This window comes from Varanus komodoensis, unplaced genomic scaffold (genome assembly GCF_004798865.1).
Source record: "Varanus komodoensis strain SLA01 unplaced genomic scaffold, ASM479886v1 scaffold5, whole genome shotgun sequence".
NCBI lineage: Eukaryota > Metazoa > Chordata > Lepidosauria > Squamata > Varanidae > Varanus > Varanus komodoensis.
The window spans coordinates 22,678,876-22,690,577 of record NW_025336087.1 but is presented as its reverse complement, the minus strand read 5'-3'; the positions used below and the strand labels follow the sequence as shown (position 1 = coordinate 22,690,577).

The window sequence follows — 11,702 nt, the reverse complement described above, 5'->3', positions numbered from 1 at the left end:
GCACCAGTAAGGTCAGGCGGGGCGGGGGGGAGGGGTGAGCTAGAGATATTTGCAGATTTTCCACTTTCACTGGGGTCCTTCCCCTAACCCCTGCAAATGTGGAGGGCTGACTATACATGATCCGATTTACATATAAATTTAACTTAAAGATGAATTTCTGTTTTCTCGGGACTGGAACTCATTCGTAACCCAGGGACTGCTTGTATTATGCAAAATGATTACATTACACAAATCATGCAAAAGTGCATATTTAACCTAATGTACATCGGTCATAAAATCCAAAGTTCCCTGTAGCAGAATGTAGATATTCATTCTGATTTCTAAAAAAATAATATGTAGGGTTTTCAAGACTATTATTTTTAATACAAACAATTCTTCACAATTGCTTGTTTGTGTTAATTATTATCTCTATCTGTTGCCACTACTGATACACATGAACAGGAAATGTTTTATCATACAAAGAAATTCATGTAACATTGTTCATCCAACTGTTTAAGATGTCTTAAAAAAAACAGCAAGGAGAAACAGTACCTGACCCTGTAAGAATGGAGACAAACAGGATTATGAAACCATCTGTTGCAACCTGCCAACAGATCATATCGTGAACCTCCCTTTCTCAGTACATGTATCGAATGCTGGTATGTACTGCATTTGTACACAGTGCACTACCTGATCTGTCAGCATGAGCTATTAGTACTAGATCCTCTGCTTTCTTGCTTAGCCTGCACATATTAACTTCTATAATCTGAGTTTAGAAATTTTAAAAATCTGCAAAACTAAATTAACATAACACACTGAAAAATGAACTGATTTCTGATATTTTTCAGTATCAAAATATGTGCTGCCACTGTAGCAGGAAAAATTATATAGCTTTAAAGTAAAATTCCCAACATTTTTTCAGTGGAATTCAGGGAAGGATTCTGTCGGTTACATGTAACATAAGTGTCCTAAAGTCAAAGTAAATATGGTCCTGCAAGCAATGGGCATCTAGATATAGGTAGTGCCAAGAAGTTTGGCATTTGTTCTCATTCACTGTTTATGCCCTATGGGCCATCTTTGTCACACTTTTCATTTGAGCAAATATTGCAAGGTCTGCCAAATGGAAGAAGATTGTGAAACATAACAAACATTCAAGATTAAATTCATAATGCACATTCTGTGTTTATTGTGGGTCGCAGCAGAAAATGAAAGAATTTCTTGGCTTAAGATACCAAGAAAGCCTTTCTATTAGGGGTAGGTTAGCAATGACTTTGTAGTAAATAAATATATCTAAATGTGCAAGGGATGAGAAAATTAAGGAGGAAGTATTCCAAGTGAGGAAGAAAAGAACCTGGGGGGAGATTTTGGCTTCGTCACCTGCTTTTTGACTACTGGGTAGTATGAACATATAAATAATAGTAACAACAACAAAACCACCCAGCTAGATGGACTGGTGGTACAACCCAGAATAAGGCTGCTTCTTATGAATTGGGCACATTGGATATTTTCACAAGTGACACTGATATGGCATAATTTGTTTATGTTGACCATAAATGACAGAAAGAGGAATTAAAGGTGCAGGAATAGCATTCAGGCAGCATTTCCAAACAGACTTGCTGGGTTCAGGGTGAAGAACATGTAGTCCTCCAGCTGTTGTTGGAATGCAACTCTCATCAGCCTAGCCAGGATAGCCAATGGTGGGAAATGATGCAAGTCAACATCTGGAGAGCCACACATTCCCCATTAGATGAGCTATCACATCTCATAGACGTTGGTTAAAAATGCAACTAGATCCTTCTCAGGAAATGCTTATTTCTAAAGTACAGATTCTGTTACATTTCAACACTTGTGAAAACAATCCTTGTAGGAGCAGAGGAAAGGAAGGAGCTACATACCTGTGGTGACTTAGCACTTGTTAACTTATTCCCCCCAGTCCCCCAATACACATATCAATAGAAGTACATTCAAGTGATGAGCAGAGGAAGTCTATGTGTTTTTGGGCAAGGTGTTGGAGCGGGTGGTGGTGGGACAACTCCAAGCATTCTTGGATGAGACTGATTATCTGGACCCATTTCAGTCCGGCTTCAGACCCGGGTATGGTACTGAATCTGCCTTGGTCACCCTGTATGATGACCTGTGCAGGGAGAGAGACAGGGGGAGTGTGTCCCTGTTGGTCCTCCTGGACCTCTCAGCAGCTTTCAATACCATCGACCATGGTATCCTTCTGGAGAGGCTAGCAGGATTGCGGGTAAGAGGCACTGCTTTGCAGTGGTTCCACTCCTATCTTGTTTCCAGAAGGTGGTGCTGGGGGACTATGGCTCTGCGCCATGGCAGCTATGTCATGGAGTTCCGCAGGGATCCATTTTGTCCCCCATGCTATTTAACATCTACATGAAACAGCTGGGAGAGGTCATCAGGAGGTGTGGGCTGCGGAATCATCAGTACGCTGATGATACCCAGCTCTACCTCTCTTTTTCAACCAATCCAGGTGAGGCAGTGGCTGTACTGAATCGGTGCTTGCCGAGGTAATGGGCTGGATGAGGGCCAATAAACTGAAGCTCAATCCAGACAAGATGGAGGACCTGTTGGTAGGTGGGTCGGGCTTCAGGGTGGGGGACCTTGACCTTGTCCTGAATGGGGTTGCACTCCCTCTTAAGGACAGGGTCCGCAGCTTGAGAGTGCTCCTCGATCCAGAGCTATCTTTGGAAACTCAAGTAACAGCGGTGGCGAGGAGCGCTTTCCTTCAGCTTCGGCTGATCCATCAGCTGCGTTCCTACCTGGAGGAGGATTGCCTGGCGACAGTGACACATGCATTGGTTACTTCCCGATTAGACTTCTGTAATGCGCTCTACGTGGGGCTGCCCTTGAAGACGGTCCGGATACTTCAGATGGTGCAAAATAGAGCTGCCAGGTTGCTGACGGCGACTGGGCATCGTGCTCACATAACTCCAGTCCTCCGTCAGCTTCACTGGCTCCCCATTGAAGTCTGGGCTCAATTCAAGGTGCTGGTTATCATCTATAAAGCCCTTAACGGCTTGGGACCTGGTTACCTAAAGGAGCGCTTATGTCCATATATGCCCTCCCGCCCCTTGAGATCGGCGGCAGAGGCCCTTCTCCGGGAGCCCTCCATGAAAGATTTTAGGAGGGCAAGTACCCGGAGGAGGGCTTTCTCTGCGGTGGCGCCCAACTTATGGAAAGCACTCCCCAGAGAGGTCCGCCTGGTGCCGTCATTATTAGCTTTTCGGCGCCAGGCCAAGACCTTTTTATTTAAATGTTATTTTAATTGTTAATTTTATTCATTGATTTTAACAATTTTTTGCAAGGATGTCTCCAATATTTTATGTAATTGTATTGGTTATATTTATTTATGGTTTGGAAGCCGCCCCGAGGCTTATGCGAATGGGGCGGCATATAAGTTCTCCAAATAAATAAATAATATGCATTGAAAGAGGCTGACTGTTGGCCCCACATGTGGTGTCACATAACTCTCCAGCCCTGTTTCCCCGCCCCCCAACATCAAATCATTGAGCATGGATGCCTAAGAAGAAACAACCTATGTACATACATCTGTGTGATCAGGGTACCAGCAGCTGTAGAAGTCTACATATAGCACATGGATTGTAATGATTTAAAGAGTTATGAGTGTGTTCCTTTAAATGTTGGCAAGTTTCAGAACAGCAAGAGGAATAAAAGAGAGGCGTGAGAGAGTGGGTGATTGGCTGGAGACTGAGATTGTCTGGGCAGAGCTTGAAAGTATATGAGGAGAGAAAAATAGATGCTATCAGTCTGTCAGCAGAGTGGTGGTCAGTCAGTGGTTTGCAAAAACTGAAGAGGCAACCTTCTCTCTAGAGTCCCATAGACTTCTGTGAAAGGCACTTAAGATTCAAAAAGAAAGGGAGGGAAGTAGAACACTTGAAAGACATATTAGGGTCTTATATTGGCCAGGGAGTCAAAACCTAATATTGTCTAGTATTATAAGGGTGTGAGACAGAGGAGGTGACAGAAACCTGAGTGTATAAGGGAAAGATTAAACTGATAAATAAAGACTGGTCAAAATTACATTCAGAAGAGAAAGGTGGATTTCAGAGTGAGGAGTGTTTGTGAGGGGAAAGGGTGAGATACCTCAGTCAGATGTTATTATATATTGTTTTATTCACTAAGGAAATTAATTACTGAACATCTTGAAATCAATATGCTTATTGTACAAATAAAGTTTTATTTTGTTTATTGTTAACTCAGAGTCATAGGCTGTTTGAACACCAGTGTCTCACCCTCAGGACCACACAGTCCAATGAAGGAGGCTTATAGCTTAGATACAATATTGAGGGAGAGATTAATTAGTAATATTGGGATTAAATAAAAAAAATTAAACTACGATTTATTGTATGATTTTGCCTGATGTTGTCCTTGGGTGTTGGATATATACTGTTCAGAGAGTCTTGTTTGGGACTGTGGGTTGCAGTTTTATAAATCAAATGAATAAATAAAATTCCTGGTGGCAGCATTACCTACTGAGAGAAAGAGAGAAAAATATCAAGAAAATTAAAAACACACTATATCCACACAAATTATAGGGGAGTAAGCATGACATGGAAGTTTGGGGGTACAGCATGGGACACCCTCCATTCAACACTGGGCAACCCTTCATGTGAGGGGAGTTCAAATAACCTCCATTACATGGCATACATGGGAAGGGGTTCCATATGAGCAAGCAGTTGAGAATGGACAGTGGGGGGGGGGTGCTTAAGCAGTCCTTAAAACCTCTCCCTCTGTGAGTTACACACAAAGGAGACTAAAATTATTACTTAAAATGTGGCAATTCTATGAACTTTTAACAGCTCTCAATATCTGATGATGGTTAAGGTGGAGTCTTAATTTATATTTGGGAAATAGGTGTTAATTTGGAAAGTCTTTTGCACAATAAAAAGTAAATATATGCAAATCAAACATTCAATAATACACTGATTCGTTCCAATTAATGAACAAGTTCAAGGACTAGATCTGGGAAAAGGGCAGCTGAAAGGAGAACATGGAGAAAGAGGGAAATACTCTGCCATAGAAGGCTTAAGGCAGAATCCTAAGTTATCTGCCCAATGCAAGTCATGAGAAGTGCAAGCTGTTTGCTCTCTTGCACTGCATACCTTGTATTTTATCTACAAGGATGAAATGTGAACAGTTGAGTCAAAAGGAAATTGAATGCAAAAAGTACCTTGCAGTGACAATCACACTAACAGTGGTCATCCAGTTAGCTGCCACTGCTAAGACAAATGTCCAAGCACTAGGTAAGCCAATTAACACAGGTAGTGTAATAAGAATCATTTATCCAGATCCAAGCCTCCACTATAGAATTAAATCTGTTGATGAATTCTAATTTAGCAGCCTCTCATTCTAATCTCCTTCTGACATTTCCTTGCTCCACAATGGCCACTGGAAAGTTAAAATTTTCTGCCACTGGTTGCTGAATATTGCTATTTCTGACGACACATTTGTGTCCATGTACTCTTTCCTGTAGAGATCGGCCTGTTTGCCCTATGCAAAATGCAGAAGGCATTGCTGACATAAGATGGCAGATCAGTGGAAGAGAAGCAAGTGAACAAGCTCCTAATGAAGTGGGTGACGTTATTGTATCCTGTAAGCTGTTGTCAGAGTGAATACGGGTGAAGAACTGGCATCTGGGTTCGCTGCAGGGTCTGGTCCCCAGGCATGTATCCTTGCTGTGTGGCCTGTTGCTGCTAGCAAGCAGCTATTTTAGATTGGGGGACTTGTCCATGGGCAACCAAAGGCCTACCATACGAGGCCTGTGACATTCACAACCTAATGATCTAAATAAGGCAAACTTTTCACAGAAAGGAACAAAATGGGCATAATTCGCTTAATAACTCCCCTTAATACTCCACACATCTAATTAACGACAGCTTAGGAAAGCGTAAGTTTGTTAGCCTTCTAAGGCACCGTAAGACTCTTCTAAGAACTTTAACGCCTCTCCTAACAAGAACAAAACAATGCCGTGGCTCCGCCCAGATACAATTATGTCCTGCGCAACCTAGGAACTAATCTCTGTAATAACCACTGTCCACACACAGGTTCATGGATGAAGGTAGAAGAGCAAAGGTCAATATGGCTCGGGATATCGTCCAACTGGGAAAGCGACATAACGCGGGGCACAACGTGCACAACAGCCCTACCAAAAAAAAAAAAAAAAAAAAAAAAAAGCCCTAACCCCGAACGTCAATAATGATATAAGCATGATTAAATACCGTCTGTGCTGTCGTCATCGGGTAGCCCCGCCTCTCCGCCCCCGCTGACCCCGGCTAAGCCCTTTCCGAGGGGTCCTGGCCAGAAGCTTGGCCAATCGGGAAGATGGGTGAGCGACGCGTCTTCGCGCGGGGCGGAGCGAGAGTGTCGCGCTTTGCTGCGGGCCTACCGCGCGCGGTGCTGGGGAGGGGGACGAGCAAAGGGTCGTCTCTAGGTGTGCGCCGGGGCGGGGCGGCGCCGGGGAAGGCGGGCCGTTGGGCGAGTGGGCGGGGTGCCGCGACCGCGGCGGCTGCGCGCTGCTGGTACGTCAGCGACAGGATGGCTGTTGCTGCTGGAGTGGCCGTAGCAGCAGCAGGAGCAGCCTCCGGTGGTGGCTTGGCGGCCCCAGCGGTGGCAGTAGGGCGGGTGGCGGCGGCGTAAAATGGCGGCGCTGCAGGAAGGGGGCCGGTATGGCGTGTCCTGCGGCAGAGTCACCCAGGACAACATCACGGTGCTGCATGTCAAGCTGACCGAAACCGCCTTTCGAGCGCTGGAGAGCTACCAGGGGAGCAAGGTGAGGGGAGCCCTGGACACCCTTGTCTCCCGGGACACCCTTAGCGCTTCGCTGTCCTCACACCCCGAAGGGGGCGACGTGTCACGCCGCTGAGAGGCAGAAGGGCAGTGACCCGCCGCGGATCCCCCTGCGGGCACCCTAGGGAAAGGAGCAGAGAGAGGGGGGCGTGGAGGGGTCTTCACCGAGAAATTCTCTTCCCTGCGGTCAGGCCGTGACGGGGAGGCAGTGAGTCTCGCCCCACAGATGACCGTGCTCTTCCTGCGGGTAGCTGAGTAAGATCCTCTGGGTCAGGCTAAGGTGAATCATTCCCTTATAGAAATCTCCCCCCCCCCCCCACCCGGCCTTAAATAGTCGCGCTCTAGTACCTTTTTTCCCTTTCGAGTGTATTAAAAAAAGTTTTGTAGGGTCGAAAATGCCCCTCCCCCCGACCCCGGCCACAGCTAGCCTCTGCCTCACGCAGAGGAGGGAGGGTGGCGGCGGCTGATGCCGATCTTTTTAAAATGGCATTTACACAAGAAAGTCATTTTACTTGGTGTCGGTGCCAGCTAGTTCCTCTGGAGCTGGCCGTGACCGGAGCCAGCTTTTCCCAGATGAGGCAGATTCTGCTGAGCTGTCATTTATTTATGGGCTTAGTTCTTTGCCCTGCCGATCTGTCGCTCTCCCTCCCTCCCCCGGATTGTGTGTGGGGTAGAGAGAGGGATAGGCTGTATGTTTTATTTTAAGCCCAACTTCTCGGGCTTTTGTTTTTCCTGATAGTGTGAGGTGACTGAGTTTTTAAGTGACAATGGCAACTATGACAGATTTATTGCACGTCTATATAAAGTTGTCAAGAAATTGTTTACACACAGAGAAAGAACTTTATTCCCAATTAATCGCATCCCCTTCCTTGTTCTTTTTCCCCTCCCTAATTCAAGCAGCTGCCACAAGAGTTATGTAGCATTTCAACGCATCAATTAGCACAGCATTAATTTTGAAATATTGAAAATATCAGAGTCTTGTTCTAAAAAATTTCTTAGAGTTCTGTGAGGATCACATTATGGGTGTTTTTGTTTTGAGAGAGGTTCCCCCATAAATATATAGGGGGAGTTTTCAAATCTTTAAGAGAGTAGGTCAGCAAAAGCAGGCACATGATGGACTCAGTGTTAGGCTTCTTTTACAAAAGTAGGGACAGGGTGAGTGCTAGACTTCTTTTCAATTATCCATACTGTAGCTTTCCAATAGAAACTTGAGCCTTCACTCAAGGCAGTTAAAAGCATGGGCTGTTCTGTGTCCCAGCAAGGAGGATTAAGCTCTAATTAGCTGATGCCTTAACAAGGAATTTCAAATTAAATTCTGCTCCTCTTTCTTTTTACTTAAGCTTCTTTTGTTACACTTATGTGTTTCTGTTACTGTTGAAAGGATTCTTAAAGGATTTTTTTGTTCAAGTGCACAGATCCTCAGAAGAAGAAAAAAGGTGCTGATCGAGCTTTCTTCTTTCTTTTCTTTTTAATACTGTATGTCTTTTATAGTGCCAGCAGGCATTTCTCCAAGAGGCTTTCCTTGAAACAGTTCTAGGAGCAATAGATAAGCCTGGAATATACTAAAACCAGACAGAATTTAAATAACAGGTTCCTGACAGACAGCAGGCGCTCTTCTCAGTCTCGTTACTGTTTTCCTGCACAGTTCTTCGTGCAAAGATGACTCAGTTGTGGTTTTCCCAGAATTAAACTCCAAATTGTGCCTTTTCCTATGACTAATGGTTGTTTTTCATAATAAGTGGGTGAATCTACAGAAAAATGATCTCCTTCAATGAACTTGCCTCTTCTGTTCTAGTATGCCCATTCCAATTTTCCTTCTGACTTTTCGCCTTTCTGGGGGGTTTTTTTACTGAAGAATTAATGTAGTATAGCGCTTTCGGTTGTTAAACTTGGGCAGAAATCACTACTTCTGCTAAACAGTCCTTAGAAATCAACTTCAAATTACAGCTTTCCACTGCATATGTTAACTGAAGAACTGAAACAACTATAAGGGTTGTTTTCTAGAATGAGGCAGTTTCAGACTCTGTTCACTGCTGCCTTTAAATATGGATCATTGCTTGCTTCCTCCTTTCTTCCACCATTTTTGTAATTAACAGAGGTTTAGACTTAGATCAAGCAGTGAGCAAGTGACTGTAGTTTTTTTCCACATTTTTTCTTTTAACAGGATATTGATTTTTGAACCAAAATGTTTAAAAAGTCAGTTACTAAAGTTTAAAGTAGATATTGCCAAAGAGCTTGTACTTTTATTTCTTTTTTATTTTTTCAGCTAGCTGAAGTGAAATGTAGTTATGGCAATTCTTTAATATTAATATTCTGTAATATCTCCAGTATTAAAGCTCCTTTTTTCCTTTATATTTAGAACTTTAAAAATCTAGTCAATGCTGCAATATTATTACATATTTTGTAGGCTTGAAATTGACATAAGATATTGTTTAGAATGATAATACTTGCTTTCTAAATTGCATAAAGCTTTTTAAGATTAAACAAAAATTCTACACAGAGCTGTAGAATTTAATTTAACTTTAAGGATTATTCTCGAATATTTTACATGAATAGAGGTTAGTATATGTAATATGTAAACTATTCTGAATGCAGTGACACTGTTGCATGTTACAGCATGATTACTTAAAGTTTATGCTGACCTCAGCTAGACAGCTTCAGAAGGTAAATGCAGCTCAAAGGATGGTAAATTCATTTTTCTGATAGAATTAAAAGTGATTAACTTAAAACAAGTGCAGAGATGATTTAGAATCTAAAAAGTCACAAACTGCATTATGATTGCAATCCTGAGTGAAAATACTTACAATAATGCTATACATTATTCACCTCAGAATGAGGAAAATATTTGCTTTAACTAAACAAGGAATTGAAATTACCATGGTAGCTGCTATTTCCTTGTCTCATAAGATGATATTGCTATGTGGTTATGAGTATGCAACATACACAAAGCTGTATGAAAGAAACTTGATCACAGTTTGGATAGCTACTTACAGATTCAATAACTATTAAAAGTGGCTATTATGTGAGCAAATATTAGTTTGGGCACTTTTAAATGATCGAGGTTCTTTGGAAAAAGTTCATTTTTAAATCTCTGCATTTGTAAAGTACATAAACTTTTCCTATTGGCTATATTCCTAATTCAACAGCAAAGTATCTCTAATTGGTCAGGAACTGAAGATACAATAAATACTTAAGATTAATTTCTGTCTATACTAGAAATAAACTATTCCATTGTATCTAGACATTCATAAATAGCTTCCTTCAGAAAATAAACAAATGGAGGAAAGAGTTATAAGAAATCATAGGAACAATAAAGCTTTCCATATCATCATTGGTTGATGCAATTGGAGATTAAGTAATTTCAGTACCTATGAATATTAATAGAATATGTTCTACTAATATGTTCTACTTGCAAATATGTGTATATTTGCAAAGATCTGAGATGTTGAAAGCAAGGCTAACTCAGTATACTTAATTGGTTTTGTGCAAACATTTTAAGAAACAGTATCCTTCAAATGCCCACATTATTAAATGTGAGGTGTTGTACATGAATCATCTATAGATACTGCCAAAATATTTAACTAAGATGAAATGTCATATGTAGCAACATGTGTCTTATTTGGCTTTAAACTTTTCTAAGTTAGTTTTTTCTTTAATTTGAATATTAAATCCAAGATAGTTTGTGAGTGGGATGCTTCTGTGAACCAAACTGCTTCTGTTGATCTACAATCAGATTTTGTATATTTACTTTCAAGTTGGCACTGGCACTATTCTAAATGTGATCACTTTCTTAAAGCTTGACCTCACAATTAATACTGCAAGAATCTGTGGAGTGTCAAGGTCAGCTTTTTGTGTGCCCGTAAACAACCAGCAGAAACTTGGAGGTCAGGGCAGAGGTTCATAGTTCATTTTCTGATTCTTTACTAATAGTGTAATTCTTTGCTACTCCATTTCCCCATTTGCTAAAACATGTTCAGAAATTTAGAAGCTCAGGAGAGCAATTCTGTGACTTTTAAGCATTGTCTGAGGTCCACATCATAGTGGAAATGATGCATGGTCAGAAACAGTGCTTCAACCTTGGGAAGAGAAGTTGGAGATCTGGCCCCACCCCTACTGCTTGCAGCCAACATGGAAAGAGCTGCACTGACTGGTCTGTAAGGTTGGGAAATCCACTTACCAATCAATAATTGAAAATCATTCAATTGAGGTTGTGGGAAAGGGGATGTTCCGAAAGGAGGGGATGAGACCAAAAAAGAACCCAAGCTGCCTGGAGTGCCTTCCAAGAGTCTTCCCTCCCCTATAAAGTACCATCACTAGATGGACCAAAAACCCTTTCTCTCAAAAGTCAGAATGATTGGAGAACACAGAAGTGAGGATTGGATCCTTCTGTCCTAAGTGCTAAGTTCCAGGAGAGCACTGAATACATTTCTTGCAATAGAGCAACCCACAGAATTGCACTTAACACTGATATCCTTCTTGGTCATCTTGTTGAGCTGAGCCTGGGGAGCACAGTGTTGCAATGGTTCTAGTTCTTCCTGAAAGATTGGTTTCAAAAGGTAGACCTGGATTACTGTTATGGCCTTTGGTGTATGCAATGCACCAAGATTTCATTTTGTCTCCCATGCCATTTTATGTCTCTCTGAAACCATTCAATAAAACATTCATAGGTTTGGACTGTGGTGTCATCAATAGGTGGTTCTCTTTGTAATGTATAAATCATAAGAAGGCTACGGAACAGGTGTATGAAGGAGTTTGGGGTCGAATGTGAGCAAGCTGATAATCCAGATAAAACAGAGGCATAGTTGGTGGAGAAGTTGATCAATCTGGACAAAGGTTTATGACCAGACTTGGTTCAGATTTCATTTCCTCTAAAGGACAGTCACAGCTTGGGGATTTTA

At 42.1% G+C, this 11,702-nt stretch overlaps 1 protein-coding gene across 1 annotated transcript in view; it reads left to right on the top strand.

The window, feature by feature from the left end:
* The first annotated feature begins 6,525 nt into the window (after positions 1-6,525).
* The window catches only part of ELL2 (elongation factor for RNA polymerase II 2), a 47,187-nt gene continuing 42,010 nt past the window's right edge, over positions 6,526-11,702 (top strand). Inside the window, exon 1 of the mRNA XM_044446830.1 lies at positions 6,526-6,787. Within this exon, the coding sequence (XP_044302765.1) occupies positions 6,656-6,787 (132 nt within the window). The 5' untranslated portion in view covers positions 6,526-6,655. The remainder of the gene's footprint in view (positions 6,788-11,702) is intronic.